This window comes from Clarias gariepinus, chromosome 10 (genome assembly GCF_024256425.1).
Source record: "Clarias gariepinus isolate MV-2021 ecotype Netherlands chromosome 10, CGAR_prim_01v2, whole genome shotgun sequence".
NCBI lineage: Eukaryota > Metazoa > Chordata > Actinopteri > Siluriformes > Clariidae > Clarias > Clarias gariepinus.
Window position 1 is genome coordinate 30,001,758 of NC_071109.1, and position 27,254 is coordinate 30,029,011.

Genomic DNA, 27,254 nt, shown 5'->3' on the forward strand with positions numbered 1-27,254 from the left:
TTGCACCAATTCAACACATACCATTACATGTATGATTCAGGTGCTATCCATAGTACTGGAGAGGGGAGCGCAAAGGCGATATGTTATGAGTATAGAGTACTGTATATTTTATACTGCGTGGTAGTTCGGATATACTTAAATGGTGATAAAAGTCAAACGGCAATAAAAGTCGCTGTTTCTGTCCAATTTGAACACTTCCTGGTCCATGAAGCTCTTAAACACAAATGGGAAACTGTCTTGTTTATGGCTGAGATAAGTGGCTCTAACTGAGATAAGTGAGGATCCACTTTTCCTATGGAAATGTGCCAGCAAGGCGATTAATTTGCCCATCGAGCCAAACCCTGTGCAAATACCAATCCCCTCTCTTTCTGCTGCTATCAGTAACCGTCTACATATTCAGGCTGATCTGGGTTGTGGAGAAGATAGGAGAGGAGATCCACTTACAGTACAAAAACCTCCCACATAAGATTACACAGGATGGTTATTAAAAACAGTTGGCTAGATTCCTGAACATATGTCGGTACCGTCGCTTGCCTTCATCCAGCATTGATGGCTCACCCCTTAGCATCTGTTAGCACTTGTGAAACGTGCGAGAGCGTAGTAGGAGTGTGTGAAATACTGTATTCATGGTCTGATAACCTGGTCTAAAAAAAATGTATAACGGTGTCCATAGTATCACACAAGCTGGTTGAACAAACGATCTTTTTTTTCACAATCTTATACACGATGTAATAACTTTTCTTAGGAAATCTCTTACACTTGGTCTGGAGCAACATTTTCTTTGTTTGATAAAGTCAGGAACATTCTCTAAACAGCAGCAAGAAGTGGCAATGAAACATGTTTAATGCAGTAGCGGATTGCACGGTACTTGGAGAATGTTTTTTTTTTCCCATGAGCACCTAAAACCCAGGTAGGTACATGGGCCAGGGGTAGCTCAGTGGTTAAGGCATTGGACTACGGTTCGGAAGATCCCAGGATCGAATCCCACAACCACCAAGTTGCCACTGTTGGGCCCTTGAGCAAGGCCCTTAACCCTCAACTGCTCAGATGTATAAGAAGATAAAAAATGTAAGTCGCTCTGGATAAGAGCGTCTGCCAAATGCCTAAATGTAAATGTAAAACCCTGCGTAAATGTACTACAGTGCAGTTTCTACCATCATGGTGAAGAAATGGAGGTTGCCGTAGAGGGATTTAGGGTTAAGACCAATGGGACGGCTGGCAAAGCAAGACACAAAAGGGACGAAAACCACTGGGGATAGTTATACAGGGTTTGATTTTAATGTGTTGCAGCCTTCTAAACAGGCAATGGCGTCTTGTTCGGCATCCCAGATGTTTGCTTCAAAGTCTTACAGAAGCAAGCATCTGAGACCTTTCCAGGGCTCATATATAGGTCATATCTGTTGGGACATGCTGATTTAGACCAGCTAGATTATCTTCATAAATACATAAATCATTTTTCAAGAGACCTGATTATGTATATGATGCCCTACATGCAAAAGAAAACCCTATATTTTGGATTTGGCTTCATACTGTATCTGCATTAAGTAATTATTATATTAGACATAAATAGGTTAAATGTATTGATTTGAAGTGTGCACATGCTAACGCTCGTTTATCAGAAGTCATCAGAGGATATTTGAAATTTGCTTGTGGTTTTCCTTAGTTACACTTTTTCTACTTTCACAGTCGCATGGCACAAGTGGGCGTAAGATCCCCGACGGTAATACTACAGAGGAAAGTGTTTCCCTGTTCCTCCGAAAGATGAAAGTGATGTCAGGTCTGTTGAGGAAGACGAAAACGCTTGGTGTTCGCACGTGCTTTTCACACCCTTTGTACACAGTTCTCAATTCTATGATTAAGGTTTTAGTGCACTTTAATCGTCCTCATTTTCACATTTAGAGGTTAAAACAAGTCTAGTCCCCTCCAAGTCATGAGTAGACAGCTTTTAGAAGCAGGAAAAAATGTTAAAATGTTTGTATGATAGGTGGGTTGTGTTAAATTTAAGCGGGACAGTTCTGTGTCGGCAACAGCATAGGTCAAAAGGATGTGACTCTATACTGCACAATTCTGAGCCCTATAGTTCTCAAGCTCAGGCTTTATTCTTCTTCACATATACATTAATACACAGTGAAATTATTTATTTTTTACATATTCCAGCTTTGATTAGTTTAAGGTCATAAAACAGGATTTACGGCACCCCTGGAGCAGACAGGGTTAAGGGTCTTGCTCTAGGGGCCAATAGTAGCAACCTAGTAAATCTGGGGCTCGAACTGCTGACCTTCTGATCAGAAACTCAGCGCCTTAACACATTGAGACACCACTCCCCCTACAAAGAAAAACAACACGGGGGTACCACGGCATTTAATCACCCGGCCTTTTTAATTTTCCCCTTAAGAACTGTAATTTTGCAAGAAACCTGCTTCTGCATACGAAGCATTCTCGAGAAATGTGAGCCGTCCACCTGAGCGTGCATGCATGCAGTTTCGTGTGCGTCCAGGAGCTGTTCAAAACTAGTTTTGGTCAGTGGACAGCCAAGAGAAAAGAGTTTCCAATTTTTTTTTTTTTTGCATTTTGCATTTTGTGCAAGATTTTGTGAAAACACAGCAGCATGGATCCCTAGAAAGTTATGAAGCACATCAGCAAGAAAAACTGGGGAGCCACTTTCAGTTTGGTTTTTAAAGCATTCAGTTGCAAGAGGAATCAAAAATTAAGGTTAAGTGAGGTTTAATGCCTATTTAAATCATATTTTACTTCATTAAATATGAAAATGTTTTGACTGTTATTATATGCAAAAATATGATTATAGTGTTGGAAATAGGTAATATTGGTAATATATTTGGGTGGCTGGAGCGGATTATCTGCTTTTACATTATTTCCTATGGCAAAATGCGCTTCGCAAAACAAAATTTCGCCATATGAACTTGCCTACATAACAGACCAATTTCCTATGCAGAGGTACCGCTGATGAAACACTGGATAAACCAGAACTGAATGATAATGATTTATTTTGTACGTTGTGACTAGCATTAGTGTGTAATTAGAGAGCGATAAAAGATTTATATTCTGTGATGCTGTTACTATCAAATATCATAGAACCAGGACCGGTTTTGATCTCTTAGGCAGAGAATAGAGCAGAAGATTTGTAAAGCCGGCTTTACTTTGTACTCCGTAATTATTGTCTTGTCTATCATTAGGTGAACGTTATCGAGCTTCATCAACATGGAGTAAAAGTTATTACACAGTGTTTTATAGAATGCAGAAAAGATCTTAATTAGGATCATCTCAGTTTTGACAAGCAATAATTTACAAAGACTTTAGTCCAAAAGTCTTTTTATAAAGACTATTTTAAATAATCAATCATCACCCATTAACAAACCTGACTCTTTACTTTGCACTCTGTTTACATTATTGGAAAAAAGATTCTAAGAGTATATGTCCTTTTATTTCCACCAATCTGGTCTAATCAATTGTATTGACGTAGTTAAGCTTTTATTCATCCTTTGTATTGGTATAAATAAGACTGATTTGTATTTAGCATGGCAAGTCAATTTAAAGAGATAAAAATGCTTTTAAAATAAATGAATACTTTCCTTACTGACATTTCAAACCCAGACACAAAATCTGTAATAACGTTCTGCTGTACCGCATGTAAATCATCGTGTTTGATCAGTCGCATTTATCCTGTAATCCTGGGGCCACCTATAAATAAAAGACAACACAGTTAATATAGGTAAAGGTCAATCCATTACCCCCAGCTAGAGAGAAGGAGACACAAAGACAGATATTGAAGGACGAGTGAAAGGTCAATCAGGATGATTTACTGATACCGAATGAGTTGTCAGGAATGTTCACATCTGCAAAAAGGGATATTTTCCAGCCCTAAGATACATGATGACATTCTGCAGGAATTATATTCGCATACATATACAGAGACGCTCCCTGCAGGACCAGTATATGGCTGTGTTTAAGCAACGACAGACGTCAGGACTACTGGATGAAATGTTCAGAGGTCAAAAGTTCTAAAGGTCTTCACTTTTCATTCCCTTTCTTACTTGCATAGTGTAAAAAAAAAAAAAAAATTTTGTCCATGTTCTTAAATGAAATCAACATTTAAGACATCCAGTATTTTATTTATTAAAATATTCTAAAATTTGACGGGGCATGACGACATAAGGCATAATGCCTTTTTCCCTTTGTTGTTTTTTTTTTTTTTTTTTTGAAGATGATGTAGACGCGTTATTTTTTCATTCTGTGTTGTTCAAAGGAACGAGGTCAGAACCTTTTTGCTTTGAACAGCAATGAAATGAAAATAATAGAAAAATGGCCTGTGTCTACTTGGGTGGTTTCCAAGTAATTAGGCTGCTTTGTTCTCATCTTCTGCTGGAATAATCTGTTTCCGGTGGGTTACAAAAAGGCAAATTTGAATGAAACAATGTATGTACATATACATAATTAACCTATGCTATGAGTTATAATACTGAGGTATCTATTATTCAAAGTGTTTATTTATTTATTTATATTTTAGAGTGCGTGTTTTTTTTTTAACACTGCCTATGCAGAATTCTATCGGTGTGATCTGGCAACCCGGGCAACAACAAAGCAAATGTAGTTATTTAATAATTGAATCATTATTTAAGGTTAAAGCCCATGTACAGTACATGTCTGTCTGTAACTAAGGTGAACCCCTTAATTTTTTATAAGGGGTATACTGTAATTTTACCAAATTTTGTTTGGTGTGACTCTATTATATGGTTTTGGTTTCCAATGGATTGGTGGCAAAATATTATGAAATTGTACAAACCTTACCTATTTCACAGCAAGATTTTGAATCTGCTAAGTTGTACTTTTATCGTCAGACATACACACAGAGGAGTAATCTAAAAATTAGATCAGAAAAAGTTTTGTCTTAAACGACTCTCCAACTGTCACGATCTGGGTGTATCGGCAGGTGTTGACGCCGTGGGCGGAAGGAGCAGACATAGAGGCAGAGGGGTGGTGTAATCAAAAAAGAGTCTTTTTAATAATAATTAAACAAAATATAAATAAAGATACAAACAAAGAAACAAACAAACTTAAACGATACTTAACTTTGTGCTGACAGGGGCTCTCTGGTAAGACACAGACAGGGCAAGACACATAACACGCCCTGCGGCGAGACACATAACACGCCCTGCGGCGAGACACATAACACGCCCTGCGGCGAGACACATAACACGCCCTGCGGCGAGACACATAACACGCCCTGCGGCGAGACACATAACACGCCCTGCGGCGAGACACATAACACGCCCTGCGGCGAGACACATAACAGGGGGACAAACACAACAGGACATAAACGAGGTGTGGAGCTGAAACGAGACACTAGGGAGAACGGGAGACACTGGAGACACTGGAGACACTGGAGACACTGGAGAGGACAGGAGACACGTAAAGACGAGACGAGAGACCAAGAGAGGGACAGGACAAGGGCTAAAGACATGGCAATCAGCTAGGCATGGCTTCTAGCTAAACATGGTTAAGCATTGCTTAACCATGGCAGTTAGCTACACATACACCTAGCTAAGCATGTCTTCAGCCCCAACATGCACTAAGCTATACTTACCTACTAGCTTAAACACACTAGGGAATAGGGGCACAGAAACACAGACAAAGACTACCCAGTGGCTAGGCGAGGCAGCCCTCCAAGGCTAAGCGAGGCAGCACTCACAAGCTAGTCGTTACTCCAAAGCCCGGAGGGACCGCACTCTAAACCTAGGCACACTGGGACGCTAGGGGGAGAGGAAACACAGACAAGGGATACCCAGTGGCTAGGCTAGGGGGCCCTCACAGGCTAGGCTAGGGGACCATCAAAGGCTAGGCTAGGGGACCATCATAGGCTAGGCTAGGGGACCATCATAGGCTAGGCTAGGGGACCATCATATGCTAGGCTAGGGGACCATCATAGGCTAGGCTAGGGGACCATCATAGGCTAAGCTAGGGGACCATCAAAGGCTAAGCTAGGGGACCAGCAAAGGCTAGGCTCAGGACACATCAAAGGCTAGGCTCAGGACACATCAAAGGCTAGGTTCAGGACACATCAAAGGCTAGGTTCAGGAAACATCAAAGGCTAGGTTCAGGAAACATCAAAGGCTAGGTTCAGGAAACATCAAAGGCTAGGCTGAGGACACATCAAAGGCTAGGCTCACTGGGCAACTCGGGGGAGAGGAAACACAGGATAGCTAGAGACACAAAGGGGTTATGGCTAGGAGCATGCTAGTTACTGTAACACCATATAGATCTTAGCTAAGCACGCTCCTAGCCACACACACACCTAACTACTTACCTGCTCTAGCTAACCACAAGAACACAGGAGGACAGGACTGAATCAGCTCCACCAACACAGACACACAAAACATACACAGAGACATTGCCGGTAAAAGAGCCCAAGTCAACACAACTAAAATCAAAACACAAACTAAACATATAACTAAACAGAACAAAAAGCCCACACATGTGACAGTGGTAATACCCAAAAAATGCTCGACCCAGTTTCCCAGTTTAAACAGCTATTTATAGATTAATTGATTGCTACCTCGGTTCAGGTGTGCACTGCATCACCTGACCGAGGTGCCTGCTGGGAAACTGAGTCGGCCAACAAAAACTACAAAATAAAAACAGTGACCTCTAGTGGAGGACCCTTACAGTACCCCCCCCCCTTAAACCGCTCCTCCGGAGCGCTATTGGTGGTCCCAAGGCACTTCCCTGGTGTCCCTTCACCCGATGGGCTAGCTCCCGTAGTCAACTGTGTGGCGGAGGCAGCACCGGATCGCTGTTGTAGGCCGGGCGGAGGGGGCAGCACTGTATTGCTCTGAGAAGTAGAGCCCCTGAAGACAGTGCTGTGTTGTCCCCCAATCCGGGCGGCCGATGCAGTACTGGCTTTTCCTCCGCCGTGCAGTGGTGGGTGCCCGACCTCGAAGCCGGGTGCTGGACGCTGTGCTGGGGTGTTGCTCCGAAGGCGGCGAGCCTTGAATAAGGGCTACTGGACGAAGGTGGGGACCTCCACATGAGGCCTGCTGGTGTTGCTGGGACCTCCCCGTGAGGCGCACGACGACGCTGCAGCCGGGACCTCCACGTGAGGCGCACCACGACGCTGCAGCCGGGACCTCCCCGTGAGGCGCTCGACGACGCTGCAGCCGGGACCTCCCCGTGAGGCGCTCGACGACGCTGCAGCCGGGACCTCCCCGTGAGGCGCACCACGACGCTGCAGCCGGGACCTCCACGTGAGGCGCTCGACGACGCTGCAGCCGGGACCTCCCCGTGAGGCGCACCACGACGCTGCAGCCGGGACCTCCCCGTGAGGCGCTCCACGACGCTGCAGCCGGGACCTCCCCGTGAGGCGCTCGACGACGCTGCAGCCGGGACCTCCCCGTGAGGCGCTCGACGACGCTGCAGCCGGGACCTCCCCGTGAGGCGCACCACGACGCTGCAGCCGGGACCTCCCCGTGAGGCGCTCGACGACGCTGCAGCCGGGACCTCCCCGTGAGGCGCACGACGACGCTGCAGCCGGGACCTCCCCGTGAGGCGCTCGCTTTAAAGTCCCAGCCCCCTCTGCTATGCCTTGAAGGTCGAGCATTCTGTCACGATCTGGGTGTATCGGCAGGTGTTGACGCCGTGGGCGGAAGGAGCAGGCATAGAGGCAGAGGGGTGGTGTAATCAAAAAAGAGTCTTTTTAATAATAATTAAACAAAATATAAATAAAGATACAAACAAAGAAACAAACAAACTTAAACGATACTTAACTTTGTGCTGACAGGGGCTCTCTGGTAAGACACAGACAGGGCAAGACACATAACACGCCCTGCGGCGAGACACATAACACGCCCTGCGGCGAGACACATAACACGCCCTGCGGCGAGACACATAACACGCCCTGCGGCGAGACACATAACACGCCCTGCGGCGAGACACATAACACGCCCTGCGGCGAGACACATAACACGCCCTGCGGCGAGACACATAACACGCCCTGCGGCGAGACACATAACACGCCCTGCGGCGAGACACATAACACGCCCTGCGGCGAGACACATAACACGCCCTGCGGCGAGACACATAACACGCCCTGCGGCGAGACACATAACACGCCCTGCGGCGAGACACATAACACGCCCTGCGGCGAGACACATAACACGCCCTGCGGCGAGACACATAACACGCCCTGCGGCGAGACACATAACACGCCCTGCGGCGAGACACATAACACGCCCTGCGGCGAGACACATAACACGCCCTGCGGCGAGACACATAACAGGGGGACAAACACAACAGGACATAAACGAGGTGTGGAGCTGAAACGAGACACTGGAGACACGGGAGACACTGGAGACACTGGAGACACGGGAGACACGGGAGACACGGGAGACACTGGAGAGGACAGGAGACACGTAAAGACGAGACGAGAGACCAAGAGAGGGACAGGACAAGGGCTAAAGACATGGCAATCAGCTAGGCATGGCTTCTAGCTAAACATGGTTAAGCATTGCTTAACCATGGCAGTTAGCTACACATACACCTAGCTAAGCATGTCTTCAGCCCCAACATGCACTAAGCTATACTTACCTACTAGCTTAAACACACTAGGGAATAGGGGCACAGAAACACAGACAAAGACTACCCAGTGGCTAGGCGAGGCAGCCCTCCAAGGCTAAGCGAGGCAGCACTCACAAGCTAGTCGTTACTCCAAAGCCCGGAGGGACCGCACTCTAAACCTAGGCACACTGGGACGCTAGGGGGAGAGGAAACACAGACAAGGGATACCCAGTGGCTAGGCTAGGGGGCCCTCACAGGCTAGGCTAGGGGACCATCAAAGGCTAGGCTAGGGGACCATCATAGGCTAGGCTAGGGGACCATCAAAGGCTAGGCTAGGGGACCATCATATGCTAGGCTAGGGGACCATCCAAGGCTAGGCTAGGGGACCATCCAAGGCTAGGCTAGGGGACCATCATAGGCTAGGCTAGGGGACCATCATAGGCTAAGCTAGGGGACCAGCAAAGGCTAGGCTCAGGACACATCAAAGGCTAGGTTCAGGAAACATCAAAGGCTAGGCTGAGGACACATCAAAGGCTAGGCTAGGGGACACCTAAAGGCTAGGCTCACTGGGCAACTCGGGGGAGAGGAAACACAGGATAGCTAGAGACACAAAGGGGTTATGGCTAGAAGCATGCTAGTTACTGTAACACCATATAGATCTTAGCTAAGCACGCTCCTAGCCACACACACACCTAACTACTTACCTGCTCTAGCTAACCACAAGAACACAGGAGGACAGGACTGAATCAGCTCCACCAACACAGACACACAAAACATACACAGAGACATTGCCGGTAAAAGAGCCCAAGTCAACACAACTAAAATCAAAACACAAACTAAACATATAACTAAACAGAACAAAAAGCCCACACATGTGACAGTGGTAATACCCAAAAAATGCTCGACCCAGTTTCCCAGTTTAAACAGCTATTTATAGATTAATTGATGGCTACCTCGGTTCAGGTGTGCACTGCATCACCTGACCGAGGTGCCTGCTGGGAAACTGAGTCGGCCAACAAAAACTACAAAATAAAAACAGTGACCTCTAGTGGAGGACCCTTACACCAACACGTAAAAAAAAAAAAAAATCACTATTATTTTCGTGGTGAAACCATTAACTTCTCCCAGTAAAAATTAATCTAAAAAAAAAAAAAAAAGATCTCTGTTTAGCTTTCTAATTAATATCAATGGAAGCAGGTGTTTGTTTACATTGAGAAAGTATCTCATTTGTAGCTAATTTTAGAGTAGATTATTATCCAGCACATAACTGTAACTGTTCATAACATCACTTTTACTTAACATTTTGTTTGTTTAAAATTTACTTAAAGAAAAATATATAACAAAAACATAAACTTCAGATCGCACATTAATTTAAGGCGCTAATGGTAAATTTGAGCTTTTTTTGCTGAGAAGAAATGTAGTTAAATATAGTTAATGTCTATTCCAAATTGCTGAAATGTTAGATTGAATCTCAGAATTTAAATTGTAACATATTTGTAGCTAAGTTTTTTGTTTGTTTGCTTTATTTAGTGTTTTGTATTAATAAACAGCTTTGTAACTACAGTATATACATAAAATGATATTACAAAAATAGCAAAATCAACAGAAAAAAAAACATTTAATTAAAATCAAGAAAAACAAATCCTCAATAATAGGTCGTAACTGTTTTGACTTATAAGCCTTTTGAACACTATGTATTGTTTTAATAAATCCTATGTGCATAGATATATTTATTAGATCACATAAACACCTTCCACTGTAGAGTCAGTGATATGAACATACAGTAGCCTGGTTACATTTATATTATTCTTACAGTACATACCCCTATTCATTTGCGCTTATCATAAGCAGTCCGTGTCAGTATTTTGCGATGACGCACACCTTTAAAGGGTTCTTAAAACAGACTAGAAGTGTTTGAGGAGCTCCAGAGGGACTTGTGAGTCCAGATAATCACCCAAGATGGACTGCCTGCACTCTCTCTTAGCCAATATTGAACCTCTGCACAACCGTGCTGTAATCTCATTGACAGCTCGCGAGTGACCATAATTTCACAGCTGACTTGATTTAAGTGCTTATGAGAATGGAGGCGACTGTTATCCTATAGTCTACAGACGGAAGGGCGTGATTGAATTAGCGAGACTGAGAGGAGCGGTGGATTTGCAGAAGCCCAGCCCTTGGATTCGCCAAGCGGGCAGAAAGAGGCTGGAAACGTTTACGCAGTTACAAAAAACTGGCACTCTGCATTCGTACTAAATATGTTTGTTGCGTTATGTTATAGGAAAAGAATCAACAACGGGGAGGTATGTTACTGTAAATAAACATGTAGCCTATGTGTGGAGCATCCAGGCTTTTATAAAAGTACAGTACCCTCCAAAATCATGGGAATGGCACACTATATCATACGGTATACATTTGGTTCATTAGAATAGTAGATCATAAGCGTAATTACCCACAAAATATGGGTACCATTTATTGCGAAATGCATTTTCCCGTAGGAAATGATGTAAATGCCAATAATTTGTTCCAGCAACACAAAAATATTACCAATTATTCCAATTTTCAACATTACAATCCTATTTTTGCATGTTAAAAACAATCAAAACGTTAATTGTAAATTAACTGAAATATGGAATAAGAAGATATTAAATTTCACTTAATGTTAATTTATGACTCCACTTGGCACCGGCTGCTTTAAAAACAAAACAGAAAGTGGCTCCCTTTATTCTTGCTATCGTCCTTGCTAACATTCTTGGCACCCATGATGCTATGTCTTCTCTAAATCTTGCACAAAAAGTAAAAAATACTCAAAAAAATTATCATGAAATATGTAAACTCCCTTCGCTTGGTTTCCCATTGACACAACTTAGCCGGTGTTTGTTTTGTTCGCTGGTATGCCAAAAGTGCTTTGTATGCCGAGACAAATTTCTTTCAAATTTTCGCATGCCGAAATTTTTTTTTTTTTTGCTTGCCGAGGTACCTCTATATTGGCCTTGCTGTTCCAATACTTTCGGAGTAGACCGGTTATGTGCTGTATAACATATAATTCATTTCACACTGTTACATTCATAGTTTGGAGTTCAGAATAGCTGAAGTTATATCCTCCCCTGGGTTCCCACTCGACATTAGAATAGAGTAGGCAGCAACGGCATATGAGTGCTTTATTCTCTATTTTTAACTTGTTGAAAATGAAGCAACCCTTTGCTCTTTTGTTTATGATGGAAAACACATCACAGATTAGAGTCACTTCATAGACACGCTTTTAGACTTTAATTACAATGATACAAAATGATCAAATTTACTTAGTGATTAGTGTTTGTAATAATGATGTGAACTCTTGCTCTTTATTTAACACGCCAAACAACTGACTTCCGACCCACAACTGAACTTACAGAAAACATTATATATTATTTAATAGGATTTTTGCGTTCGAACCAGACTCACCCTGGCGGACGCAAAGTCCTGGATGTGGGCATTTTTTTTGTTTTGTTGTCAGACTTTTAAAGGTTCATAGAAACTTTCGTGAACAATTTCAGCCATCCCAAATAAAGATATTCTGTGTTTAAATGTTGCTATAAATTAATCTACATGTATTGTACCTGACTGCAGCTGCAGCAGGATATCCCCCCTGTTGGGTGGTAATAAGCGTTGTTCCCAGTCTGACAGGCACAGTCAGGGGGACCCATCCTGATAATGAGTCTGTCTCTGCGCCTAGGCCTGCATGACCTTTCACTACTGATAATAAATAAAATATCCTACTGAGAGAAAGACCTGAGGGTCCCAGACCTCCGCGAACCCCCATAACGAGGGGATCATTTACCTTAATCCACCCTTGGAGCTCTCCGGGTACACGCAGGAGATGGATGTGTGAGGCAGGAGTCCGGAATCTCTGTAGAAGTTGGCCTTTTGAATTGATATTTGTATTCTGTATGAGTGCCTTGAGATATACAGCACGAGAAAGGCTTTCACATAGGACTGCATTAGGATGGTACAGACCGAGCCGACTCTCGGTAATATTCATAAAACGAGATCTAATCTGCTCTTAGGAACATTATCATCTGCTCTAATCTTGTGGTTTCCATTAATGTAGGTGTATCAGTGAAAAATTAGGAGCCAGTGGAAGTTCTGCTACTATATCTGTGTGCTTGTGCAAGTGCGCATTAGAAAGCAATTTAAGCTTAAGGGCAGAATGATTTACAACTTATGCACTGATGCACAGCCAGGATGCGGATGGACAATTCAAAGCTTGAGGATATCTCTGTTGAGTTAAAGGCCAAGATTGTTTTTTTTTTGTTTTTTCTCAGATTTTCTCCCTAATTTAGTCGTGTCCAATTCCTCCCCGTCACTAGGGGGCGCCCACATTAAGGCTACTACTTCTAGTCAGTCAGGGATGGCTGAAGACTGTCTGATGACAATGTGATCTCCCATCCCATCCCACCCTGCTGAGAGAGCTCGGCCAATCAGCTCTCTCTAGGCTCCCGGCTGCGAGAGGCTACAGCAACACCCGGGAAGCGAACCAGCGACCTCCTGATGATAGCGCGAGCACTTGGGGGCCTGAAGGCCAAGATTTTTACCAAATGCAAGACACAATAAGAATTTTACAAAGCCAGGTTCAAGACTCTTTTGGTATGTCTCAACCTGGGGATCGTATCCGTCAAAGAACACGGTCTTCATAGGGAAATGGTCTTTGCTGACTATGGAGGACTTCCTACTTGTCTCACCAGCCCAGATGTTTATGGTCCTACAGTCGTGTCAGTAAAATATATAAAGTGCTATATAAATTATCTGTAAAATCACAAAGATCATAGTTAATATATTGGCCTAGGTCGGACGCAGACGTCGATGTCGTACACGTATAAGCGCACCATATTTTATGAAAACGTGTCTCTCATTAAGTCATTTTCATGTAAGTTATTTATTATAAAAAAGTTGTACTTCATTTTCATATAATGCATGTCTTCGGGTTCTGTGTTTGCCGTCATTTCTTTCCCAAAAAATTCTTGAGATAGGTTCCATCATTATGCAGTCTTATGCAAAAGTTTAGGCACCCCTTAATAAATAACATTTTGGTGTTGGAAATGAAAAAAATGCACAATATTTTCAGCAAACATCAATGCATAGTTACTTTTTATGTCATAATTTAAGCAAAGATAAAAAATTAAAACATTACCCTGGCACTGTGCAAAAGTTTGGGCACCCTTCATAATCAGTATGTAGTTTCCTCCTAAGTTTTTTAGTTCTTGTACTTGGGATTTTCTCCCATTCTTCCTTGCAAAAGGCTTCTAGTTCTGAAATGTTCTTTGGTCGTATTGCATGCACAGTTTTTTTTAAAGATCTACCCACAAATTTTCAAGGATGTTTCAATCAGGGAGCGGCGATGGCCATTCCAAAACCTTCAGCTCACAAATCAAATTTTAGCACAAATGCTGAATCCCTCATAAGGTACCACGTCAGACAGCCCCAGCGCTCGTTACTTATGGACTGCTTACCTTTTTATTCGTAATCAAAGCACTTCTGTGTTTCTGTGAATCCATTGTCTGGTGTTCTTGTGAAAATTGTCCTATTTTTAAACAGGCGTTAATTAATAAGAGAGCCCCGCTCCTCCTGTGGGTGTCAAATGGAAATCGAAAGTAGGCAAAGGTGCAGGATTCCCTGATTAACAGAAAGCGTTTAAACACAACCAACCGGTCAGGTTAACACAGGCCCGATTACCTCCTCCTCCTCTCGTCCTCGGGTCAGAATCTCTCAGAAGGGCATCCGTAGCTCCAGGGCTTGGGTGTTCCAGCAGCTGGGTGGTTTCTTTTTGTTTTTTTTCTTTACTTCTGATCAGATCAGGGATCTCATCTGGATTCCTGACACCTTCTGAAGAAAGCGTGAGAAGGTGTCGTTGTTTATCTGGCACTGATAATGAGCTCAGAGCAATTTGTTTTATGGCGTAATGGAAATCATTTGCTTTGATATGTTGTACTGTAATACTTCTATCATATTAGAAGGCGTTAGTTGTTAAGGAAATCTGTGTGTGTTGCAGGATAACGTGGACTTGGGAGACCTGATGTTTTCACTCTGCTATCTCCCGACCGCGGGCCGACTGACCATTACGATCATCAAAGCCAGAAACCTGAAAGCCATGGACATCACAGGAGCCTCAGGTATTCTAAGTCTTCGTTAATATCTCAATCAACCTGATACTAACCGTGATACTTTGCGTATTAGTCTTTGTTTAGCATGTTCTCCTCGTTCTTGGTGGGTTTCCTCCGGATTCTCCGGTTTCCTCCCAAAGATATGCAGGTTAGGCTAATTGGCGTTCCCAAATTGCCCGAAGTGTGTGAATGAATGTGTGAGTGAGTGTATGTGTGTGTGCCTGTCCTATGAGGGTGTTCCCTGCCTCGTGCCCTAAGCCTCCTGAAATAGGCTCCAGGTCCTCGCGACCCTAAATACAGGATTAAGCGGTATAGAAGATGAATGAGTGTGTGAGTCTTTGTATAAAAAATATATATGGCAACAAATTTATTCACGTCTGGTTGGGTGGCACGGTGACATAGTGGTCATCTCTGTCGCTTGCACCTCCAGGGTCATGGTTCGATTCCCACCTCAGGTCTGTATGCATGGAGTTTGCATGTTCTCACGGCGCTTAGTGGGTTTCCTCAAGGTACTCGGTTTAATCCCACAGTTCAAAGACATGCAGGTTATGCTGTTTGATGTTCCCAAATTGCCCGTAGTGTGTGAATGAGGCCCCCGGCGACCCTGAATATAAGATAAAGCGGTATACATAATGAGTGAGTGGGAAACCAGAGGCGACATGTGACAATAACCCAAAGTCATGGCTGAACCAGGGACCCTGGAGCTGTGAAGTGATAATGCTAGCTCAAATGTCATTCAGTCAAAAGCTGCCCAGCGGATCGAGACAGGTGGTTCGAGCGATGAGTAGACAGACATGTTATTCGATCAAAAAAAAAAGAGAAACAAAGTAACAATAAATGCACGAACATCATCATCAAAACCTAGCATGCTATGATCATTATTTTATTTATTTATTTATTTATTTATTTATTTTTGTTTTAAGTGTGTGCAAACTTTTGATGTTTATGATCCGTTGCAGACCCTTACGTGAAAGTCTCCCTCATGTGTGATGGACGGAGATTAAAAAAGCGGAAAACGTCGACCAAGAGGAACACCCTGAACCCCATTTACAACGAAGCCATAGTTTTCGATGTCCCTCCCGAGAACATAGACCAAATAAGTCTGTTAATAGCAGTGATGGACTACGATCGGTAAGAAATCCTATAGCCGCAACACTTGCCATGCCAAGATTTTTCCTTTTTTTTTTTTTCCCTCAGAAGCCGATAAATTCTGCCCAGGGTCAAAGCCAGAAGTGTGGAGGCGTCTCATTTAAAAATCTTTTGGCTCAGCCTAGGATTTAGTAGCAGTGGCAGATGTACTCCTTTACTTCTAACACAAAGTGAGCAAAACATTCACTCTCATGGTAAACTGCCTACCATGGTGGTAATGAGGTATCACACTGATACTATGGTTTATTATGGTATATACAATAGTGCACCAGGGTAAATATATATTATGGTATATATCATAATATACTGTAGTATTACAGTGGTACCTTGGACAATACCATAGTAGGCACCATAGGACTATAGAATACTAGGGCTAGTACTATGGCACTTTGGTGGGTACCATATTAGTATTATCTTGTGATCCACCGTACCATAGTGGAGTATAAAAACTATATTAACACTTGATGGTACTGTCAAAAATGGTATTATTAGTCCACCATGGTATCTAATACCATCAAAATCATGGTAAAATTTCTTATGGGTCAGATGTTTCTACAGACTGCTCATCTAATCCCAAAGGTTCCAGCTGTATCATACAGTATTGAGTAAACTGGAAGGAAACAGCAGGACCTAATGATCTGGAAAGGCACAGAAGGGCCAACAGATGTGTCGGTTGCTGTCTCGTTACATGCACAAGACGTAATAGATGGACATTTAAAAAAAATATATGAAGTTAGCTCCGTCAATTAAATCCCTCCGCCATTAAATCTCAATAAAGTACGGTCTTAGAACAGTAAACCACTGTGCTTTAGATGCTTTATTGCTTACATATTACTGTAAATGAACAACAGTTACCGTACACCTGTTACTTATGAACTAATACCAGGTTAGACTTTTTATCCTTTTGTAATTAAAAAATATTTCATGTTGTGGAACATCCAGAAAACGGGTTCCTGTTATCACTTACACTTAGTACAATATAAAGCGTTCTATTAAATTTAATAAGACCAAATAAAAAGTCTTTTTTTTATATATCCTTATACAGCATTACACCATTTTATTTTTATGTAGAGTCCATGTTACTACAGTAAATTAAGTTCATAAATGAACATATAATATCTGTCAAAGGAATTTAAGTTAAACCTGCCATAATTTGCCTTATTGTTTAATATACATTTCATAAAGGTACACATTTTATTGATTAATTAATTATTTTCCAGGTGATATGACCATGATTTTCTGTTCTTCTGTTTCTACCATTTCAACCTTTTATTTAAGCATTTTCTCTTAAATGCTATAAATATATATTATTATATTATTATATATTATAAGTATATTATATATTTTAATTAAATACTATAAATATGTTTAATGGACTAAATATTGCATTACAAAGTCAATATTTCTTTTCATTAAAGTATATATATTATATACATATTTGCATGTGTGTGTGGTGCGCGTTTTCATATATATATACATACATACACTACCGTTCAAAAGTTTGGGGTCACTTTCGTTCCTGATTTTTATTTCTTTCTACATTGTAAAGGAATGCTGAAGGCGTCCAAAAAACGCATTAATCTCCTTTGAACAGTTAATAATGAGATGTTTCTGCTACTTCTGCTCTGTAAAGACTTCATAACGCCTCTAATCTGAGGTGCTGTTAATTGGTCATTTTTCAGGCCGATAACTCTAAATGAACTTCATGAGAGCCAGTTTCATTATGGTGCTTGACGGATTTCGCAAATGCACTTGACAATACTGTTCTTGCAAGAACTATTACAGAAAGGCTGACCTCTGTGTCTTAAAATAACAACTAACTGTTGTTTTTGTTGTTGTTACGTAATTACCTAATCCCATATGTGTTATTTTATAGTTTTGAAATCCCCAGTATTGTTGTAGAATGTAGAAAATAAATCACCAAACAAAAACAAAGAAATTTGCAAGTGACACCAAACTTTCGAACGATAGTATATATATATATATTCCATAGCCAGTGCTGATTGTAATCGGAAATGCATTGCTTTAATGCGTACATTAAGTTACAGTGTACTGTTACCGGGAAGCTAAGTTGCTTAGTTTTTATAAGTCTATATGTGCATAAACAATCTGCTTACAACTTGCAAATGCAATTAGCATCTGCTTTAGTGAGTCGTCCATCGAGTTATTGTCTGAAAGTCAGCTCTTCCCGAGTTCCTGTAATGTACACGTGGTGTTGGTGAATGATTGTGTGTTGAGTTCCCACAGACAGACGCGTCTCTTCGCAAGTTGGTGACAAGGTATCCGTCTATTTTCAACGATCATGGAAGTACGGCCCTCTTTAAACGTTTTCACCGTATAAATGCCTTACTGTGGCTTACTGAGAGTCTCATCACCGTACGATGTTTGAACTCTTGTCTACTGGTTTAAAGCCTTCATTTATCTGAAATTTCCTGGTTGACATGAACGCCCTTCATTTTTATGCAATCAGTGGGTCATTCCAGAACTAATGCTTTACTTAAGTGGAAATTCAGTCCTTAATTTAAATGTACATTGATCTCTGAATTACTATTTCCAGCGTAAGATCTCGAATGCACGAAAGGAAGAAAGGAAGAAACGCACACCGAGATAAAGGAAAGGAAATGATGTGGGCGTCAGCTAAAGCATTGTTAAGAGTGAATATTTTATGAGATGATATCATCCGGCGAACATCCCTGTGCTCCCATCCTCAAGGCCACTCAGCCTCAGCCCACAGCGCTCACTGGGAAAACACACATTAAGGTCTCAATCAAGAAGTGCTGCTAGTCTTTCGAACGAGATGGACTCTCTGATGTCTGGGGAGAGTAAAGAGCATTCTGAGGAAACCCTGTGTAAGAGAGGAGCATTTAAAGCCTCCCATGGCTCTTAAAGGATAGCGGAACTACGGCATCGTTCACAAGCCAGAGCCTGCACAGTTGTATTCCTAAAGAACGGTTAATTATGCACATATTTATACGTGACCTTTTATTCTGCATGTGAGGACACCTGGACAGATGTCAAGAATGTCCTAAATATTTCATATTGGCCTGGTGTTTAAGAGAAAACGCAATCAAGGCTGATGGAAACAGGGTTTTTAAATTAATGATGAGGATGCATTTCAGTGCACAATCCGGACTCTCCATGGCAACCTTTAAAATGTCACACCGTTGTATTGAATCGGACATGCCAATAATACAATACCCGTGCTTATATATATTTAATACCACATAGAAAACCTTCACCCTTGGAGAAGCAGAGTTCCTCAAAGGGTTTTTTTTTTTTTGGAAAGTCTTAGGCATGTCAGAACGGTTTTACTTGGAACCCTCTCATACAATAAGGCTTCTGTTATGGGGTTCTTGTAATGTGTTGTAAGTTGAAAAGACAAGATAAAAGCATATAAAGTTAGCAGGCTGTCTATGAAGAATGGGTGTGTCATAACCCTTGGCATAGGGAAAAAGATACATAAGGATAATGCACCATTACTATTGAAGAAAATACACACAAAAACACAACTTGAAGCATTTTTTCAAGACATTGCACTACAACCGTGAACTGAAAAGAGAACAAATGGGATTTAACCACTTCAGACCCAAAAATCCACCTATGAAGACAAAATATGTCAGGGGTAGTGCTCAGTGGACTACGGTTCAGAAGGTCCTAGGTTCAAATCCCACTACGGTCCCTGTTGCGCCCTTGAGCAAGGCCCTTAACCCTCAACTGCACAGGTGTATAAAGAGATGAAAATGTAGGAGCTCGCTCTGGATAAGGGCGTCTGCCAAAATGTTTAAATGTAAATACACACTCTGGGTCCCGGAAGGTTAAAGCGAAAACAAGACAGAGGACAGGCTAAAACAGGCACAAGCATGCAACAGTTAATGTTAAACGTGCATTCAGTTTATCTTGACAGGTTTTCACATATACAGCACCTAAAATGCTTTGGGATAGTAAATGTACGAGATAAATACGACACAGGCATAAAAACGTTGCATTTTTATTGCAAAATGTCCCTGACTTGCAGGATTTGCCCTAAACGGAAAGTATCGTGCAATATCAATTAATGCAAATATATGCAAAGTGAGTAAAAATCCCTCAATCGGCATCTTTCAAATTGCTCTCCTGTGTAAACTCTTTAAAAAAATAAACAAATTAAAAAAGTGTGCGGGGGGCAGAATCTGGTACTGGTACTCTGTCTTTTTCTTTTCAGCTCTTTGGCTGTATTTCTGTCTCAAATATTATTATAATATTATAATGAGGCCTTACATGACTAAATAGGCCTTTTGGAATTGTTTGTAAAAAAAAAATTTGTCACTTTTTAAATAATAAATAACCAATTTTTTTTTTTTTAACCATATTAATTTTGCGGGGACTTTTAATGTTGCACAAATTGTTTTAATTATTGTTTGAAAATTCAGCCATTAAAATGATAACACATATATTGTATATCATTTTATGTAAAATATACCGATCAGCCATAACATTAACCCCCGAAGCATTAAGATCGGCATTGTGTAAGTCCTCCTTGTGCCACTTGGGTAGCTGAGGCTCTACAGGATCTCTGGGTGTGTGCTGTGGGTTGCGCGGTGGGGGCTCCAGGGATTGGGCTTGTTTATCCGGTGAATCCCATGTGGGTGCTCAGTAGGATTGAGAACTGATGGGTTAACAACCTTTGGCCTCATACACACCAGGCTGTGATGCACCGGGAGTTCTGGTACCTTTCTATAATAGACAGCATTAACGTTGTTTTTTTTTTTTTTTGCTACATTGGTTTTTCTGTGAGATCAGAGCAGATGGGTTGGCCTTTGGTTCCCACATTATCAGGTTAATTGATAATCGATGTTATTTAGTTTATTTGGCATTATAGTACAATGAAATTATGCAAATTGTAAAAAAAAAAAAAGCAAATTTTTTAAAAAAAATTCTTGAAATCAGGTTACAAAAGTAAAAAGACAGAGAAATTTGCATTTAAATATTTTGTGATTCCTCTCAAAGACTCCATGCCTGCCGTGACGTTTATGTTCTCTACAATACTACCGAATGTCCTCTTTCTAAATCTCTTCAGTTGACTGGAGTTTTACACTCAGTTCTGATCTGTTGGTTTAATTTCTTAAATTAAAAAAAAATGTTTTGCTGTCTAAACAAAATGATAATGATGATGATGATGATGATGATGATGATGTGTGGTACAAGAACATTGCAGACAGCGGGTATCTGATTACAGACTGAATTGATTAGCCTCATATCGATTTCACTATGACACAAAACTATTAAACAACTTCAGTAAATTGTGCTCTGTGCGCCTCACAATTCCACGGGGGTTATTCGTACAGTATTTACCTTTTGTAGCTTTATAACAAAGTGAAGTTTGAGGTCTCAAATGAACAAAATCCTCTGTTTGTCCATAGTGTCGGCCATAACGAGATCATCGGTGTGTGTCGAGTGGGGAACATGGCTGAGGGCCTGGGCCGGGATCACTGGAACGAGATGCTGACGTACCCACGGAAACCCATCGCCCACTGGCACTCGCTCGTAGAGGTAATGATGAAACACAACCTCACACCACATGGCTTAAGGGTTGTGACTTTACTTGGTTAACACTATTAGTTTGTAAGCTCCTGGTACCCAACCCTGTCTCACAATCTTTAATCCAGACTCCTGAACAGAGGTGGCAGAAGTACACAAAATCCATACTCGGGTAGAAGTTTAAGTACTCGCTTAAAAATGTATTCCACTTGAGGTACAGTACATGCTCTACAATGTACTTTAAATACAAAAGTACCTAAGCCGTTAAACATGGGCATGCTGCAATCATCCCGATTACAGCACGGTTAAAGGATGCACCAAAAAAAAATATCATTATGGGCCTAATTTATGTTAAGGAAGCAACGATGGCATGAAAAACAAATCAGATTGCCTGAGAGTTTATAACTCTTTTGTTCACTGTGTTAGCTAGTTAAGTTGATCACTTCTGATTTTACCTGATTTTATCTGCAGCCCAGAGACCAAGTGGGTAGGATCTGTTGCCTGGGTAACCACCAATCACATTGGCGCGCTAACCGATCTACAGTAACGGATAATTGTACTTCACTACCTCTGCTCCTTAGTAGCTCAAATAAAAAGAAAAAGGCCTTATCATTAATAAATCACTATTTTTAATTGGCGCAAAATGGGTGGGACAGACAGTAGCGCTCTCTCTTCTGTCAATCATAGGGTCAGACATTCATTTTTTTCCATCTGTGATCTTGTCTGTGCAGAAGAGAGCAGACAGCGCTTTCCTCCAGCTGTTTTACAGCTGGCTACACATTTCTCAAGGGGAGCACATGCTAGACTTCTCCTATAGCATACAGTTGTTAAATAGTCGTTAGGAATTGACTAAATGACCAAATGGCTTAAATGAGGTCATTATTTCTAAAAACAAAATAATAAATAAACTTAAAACTCTTTGTATATCAAACCATGCCATGTGTATAGTGCAGTGATTTTTGGTACATGTACACTAGTGTTTGTATTTTCCTCATGTACAGTATAGTGCCTCAATGTGCATGTGTTTTTTTTAATCCTCATGTGCTTTCTTTCATCATTTATTACATGTATTTTTCAGTCTGAATTCATTTAAGCTCCCATGTGTTGTTATCATCTGTTGTTTTGGCAGATGTGTTTCCTAGATACAAATGACTTCACCTGGACACGCTTCAGATGAAATGAAAAATGAAAAGCTAGCTGCAATCCGAACCAATAGGTGCGTTTTACATGGACGCTAATATTCCAATAACAATCAGAATTACATCCCGAATCGAACTGCATCATGTGAACACCTCAGTGGGAACAGTGGGACCTAAGAAAACATTAGTGCATCATTTTGCAGCGTTACGCATTACTGTATGCAGCGTAAGCTAGAAATTTACATAGTTTCGGGTTATGGATGAATAAAGAAGGTTAATTAAACATACCATAAACATTTCATACAAATCTTATTATGTTACAAGTAACGTATGCATGCAGTCCTACATTTAGTTCTGTTCAGACCGGAATCAGATTACCGGATGTATGTCTGCGCTACGGGAGGTTGTCTGTAATAATTAGGATCGATTCACACAGGACAGGTCATCTCTGGCTAAATCACAGGATTACGATTGTCTTCGTAGTGTACACACGGACTCTATACCATTTGTATCTTTAATACAAACTGACTGATTTGACCGTTTTTGACCTATAGCTTCAAGGAGCATTGCCACGTGATATATACAGTATACCGTATGCGTACTATACATTATCTGTTCTTGTTTCTACATAGACTTTTATAGAAGGAATAAAACAGGAAATCTTTCCATAAGCAGAAACATGCAGTCTGTGAAAATTATTAACATTATGGAACATATGTTTTTCACCAGTGTAAAACTTATGAGGTCCAAATAGAGCTTTAGACAGATAACCATGTCTTATAATGTTCTGTTGCACTCTCACATATACTGCAGTGCTTAAGCAGTAGACTGATGTAACGTTATGTATTAACCCGTGCCAGGTCATGCACAGCGATGGGGTACATTTACATTTAGGCATTTGGCAGACGCTCTTATCCAGAGCACCTTACATTTTTATCTCATTACACATCTGAGCAGTTGAGGGTTAAGGGCCTTGCTCAAGGGCCCAACAGTGGCAACTTGGTGGTTGTGGGGTTTGAACCTGGGATCTTCCAAACCGTAGTCCAATGCCTTAACCTCTGAGCTACCCCTGGCCCTGTTTTTTTTTCTTTTTCTTTTTTTTCAGCCACAGGTTCAGGGCATCTTGCAGTCATTGAGTTAAGCATTAACTTCTCTGTATCCAAAGTATTCTTATAGGCAAATATGTCTGTCCAACAGCTAAAGCATGGGTCATGCAACAGGAGAATGATCTGAAGCACACCAGTAAATCTACATCAGAATGACTGAAAAATAAAAGAATCAAGGCTTTGGAATGGTCAAGTCAAAGTCCAGATCTTAACCCAATTGAAATGCTGTGGCAGAACCTGAAGAGAGCTGTGTATAAGCGAATGCTCAAAAACCACAATGAACTCAACTAAGTTCAATGTTGGGCCAAAATTCCTCAACAACGATGTGAGAGACTGATAAAGTCATATAGAAAATATTTACTTCTCGTTATTGCTGCTAATGGTGGATCTAAAAGCTATTAAATCATACTTGGTATTGCCAACATGCTTCGTTTTTGTAATGGCAATGTAAAAAAAAGGTACATGTTGCTGTTCGTCTGAGGTTGCATCTGCCTAATTCAGAGACCTGCTACGATCAGATTATTTTTATTATGTTTTTACCAAAAAAAAAGCATTGAATTAAATGCTAACCTTTGAACATGACTGTAGTTTCAAAACACTGATGTTAACCATGAAGAAGGCTCTCGTGGGCTTGAAGGCTGTATTTGCCTCTGAGCTCGTTCCACACTGAACAACCCCAAAAGGACTCCTCACACCTTTTCATCTTTCCCTTTCAAGGCTTTTCACACACTGCCTGTCTGGAAATCTTAGCCATGTGCTGAGCTGCCCTCTCATAACCTTAGTCTGTGTTTCTTGATCATTCAATTCCCTAGCTACTCAAGCCAAGGTTAAATACTCTGCACCTCGTCTTTCTTCGGCTTATAAAAGGGACTTTATTTTGATGTCTGCTCGAGCTCTATTCATAACACAAGCTCTGAAAAAGCTGAGCACCGCCGAGAAGACCAAAGTGAAGCCGGGAAAAAAAGAAGGCAAATCAAATAAGGGATGTTGTTTGCTTGGCTAAAAGGAGAAGAAGGGAGGTGGGGGCTATCATGGACTTTCCCCACAAGCGCAATGGACAATTTAGGATGAGGGCTGAAATAACACCTGCTAAAGATCTCAGCACCCCAAGGGTGATTTAAAAAAATTGAGTTAAAGTGCTGAGTTGATCGTTATATTGCACAGGCTCATTGCTCTCTTTGGTGTGTGGAGCCAGACACAGAGTATTTTAAGGTCCAGTGCATTATTCAGAGGAGGACATGAAGCTGAGAAGGCTTTTCCAATAACCAGGGCTCTAACCCTCATGTCATCTGGAGAAGGTCTTTAAAACTAAAGACTCCTTAAACCGACTTTAGGTCATCATCACAGAAATAAGCTATTACTAATAACTCTATTAAATTGAAGGACACCATAAAGATGACTTTTTTATGAGGACCTTTATGAGAAATTTAGTCCTGAAAATGTGTTAACATTAATGGGCGTCCCCGTTAGGTCCCCCGTGAGTTAGGATGATCCTGTAATCCTGTCCATACCCACTGGGTTTAAGCCTTTATATGTATTCACAGATTGGCCTTTCAAATAGCTCTCAAAAATATTCAGAGGATGCCTGAAAGATATGTGTTAACCAGATAACCTGTCGCATCTTCTAGCTGTCAAGGTCCGGCTTTTCCAGATAGATCAGGTTGACTCGATAGCAGACATTGAAGCACAAATAATCTTCAAAAGTGTACAGTGATATCTTGGCATACGAACTCGATAGTCTTAAGTATTTTCTCCTTAAGAACTGAAATATTGCAACGCCGGCTAAGTTGCGCGTACGTCCAGGAGATGTTTAAAACTTGTTTGTGTCAGTGGGAAGCCGAGCAAAGCAAGTTTACATATTTTTTGTGTTTTTTTTGTTTTGTTTTTTTGTTTTTTTTTGCATTTTGTGAAAAATTTCGTGAAGACATAGCACAGTGTGCACCAGAAATGTTAGCAATGATGGTAGCAAGTAAAAAAGAGCAGCTTTCAGTTTAGTTTTTAAAGCAGCCAGTGCCAAGAGGAATCATAAATTTAGTAAGGTTTAATGTCTATTTATTTCATATTTTACTTCATTTACATGTTTTTCTAAATGTTTTAATTGTTTTATATGCTGAAATATGGTTATAATGTTGGAATTTGGTAATATTGGTAATATTTTTGGGTGGCTGGAACGGATTATCTGCATTTACATTATTTCCTATGAGGAAATGCGTTTCACAATAAGAATTTTCGCCTTAAGAACTCGCCTCAGGAATGGATTGTATTTGTGTGCTGTGGTACCGCTGTATTAAAGTCAGTCGGGGATAAGTCTGTGTTGACAGGATAGTAGACAACAATACCTTGAAACTCCAACTGCTTTTGTTCACATATAGGGAAATCCCTACCTGGAAGTGTGTGACGCAGCTGCGAGCTGATCGTACAGTAGGTGTAGAGGGAATTCTGGCAAGAGAGTGAACAGAACCAAAACCAAAGCAGTAAATCTAATCCAAAAAGATACTAATCGTGGACTTTTAAAGGTTGACCAGTGGAAAAATCAGACTCGTTATCTCATAATCAGAAGGAAAGTTTAGTCTACCACCTTTCTACAACAAGATTTCTTCCCTTTTCCCAGTGGTCTAAGCAGATCCTTGGAACTCCTAAACCAACCAATTTACTCTTTTTTCTTTTCAGTGGAGCAGCGAGGGAAATCCAGGAGGAAGCCAGGGCTCCTGCAACTCCCTCAAAACACCACCGTCACCCTGACGCATCCATCTGATCACGGCGCACAGCTCTGTGGAGGAAATGCTGGGGGAGTAAAGAGAGTTAGACATTTCAGCTAAAGGTCACTGAAAACCTGTGCACATGCTTGATAAAGTGGTGCGCGCGAAAAAAAAAATGACACTGGACTTTTTTTCTCATGGGGAAATGGTGTGTGTCTGTTCTACTGCATGCCAAAGTGACCGTGTCTGTAGGCTTCTGTTTAAACAAAAAAAAAATCCTTACATGGTTACAGTTTGGTTCAAACTCTATTTGAGAGGTAAGTATTTTTGACATGTTTTCTGTATCTGTATAACACCTTGTAATAACTTCTTGATGTTTTTCGAGTGCAGTGCATGGCATCTATTTTGTGTAATTTTGTTCTTATGGTATCAGATTTTACAGTGTTAAATCATTCTGTATGAAAATACATAAGAAGTTCAATAGCAGAGTTGCTGGTTGTGATTACTGCGTATCGAAACACACTCTTCAGACAAAACTCGCCTGGATGATATTGGAGTATTCTTTGCGTTATCAGTAATAAATTGTCTCGCCAGATGAGCCACAAATCCATCTACACAAGCAACACTATGGGTATTTTTGGTTAATTTGAATTTTGGTGTCACACTAAGCCTTTACATGGAGCTACAAGTTTTCAGCGTTGGTTATAGATGTAAATTACAGTATTACATTTAATGGAAATACATGTGAACTATCTACAACCTTCTACAACCTATTCAAATTTAATAAAAAAATAATAATAATTGTAATTGCTGAATAATATTTGTTGTAATGTAAAAAAAACAGTATAAAACAATGATTTGTAAATTAATTTGTCAGTACTGGACCTATAATGCTATAATGGAACTAGGCAGGTCAATATGGGGTGCGTTCAAAACAAA

The 27,254-nt window shown here is 41.0% G+C and overlaps 1 protein-coding gene across 2 annotated transcripts in view; it reads left to right on the forward strand.

Moving 5' to 3' along the window:
• syt9b (synaptotagmin IXb) overlaps nt 1–26,989 on the forward strand; it is a 58,729-nt gene extending 31,740 nt beyond the window's left edge. Inside the window, exons 4-8 of one of the 2 annotated variants that reach the window (XM_053506594.1) lie at nt 14,594–14,714; nt 15,665–15,836; nt 21,254–21,383; nt 22,501–22,587; nt 26,287–26,366. In XM_053506594.1, the coding sequence (XP_053362569.1) occupies nt 14,594–14,714; nt 15,665–15,836; nt 21,254–21,383; nt 22,501–22,548 (471 nt within the window). In that variant the 3' untranslated portion in view covers nt 22,549–22,587; nt 26,287–26,366. Of the gene's footprint in view, nt 1–14,593; nt 14,715–15,664; nt 15,837–21,253; nt 21,384–22,500; nt 22,588–26,286 lie in introns of both variants that reach the window. The other variant, XM_053506593.1, reaches the window with a different exon arrangement.
• The last annotated feature ends 265 nt before the right edge of the window (nt 26,990–27,254 follow it).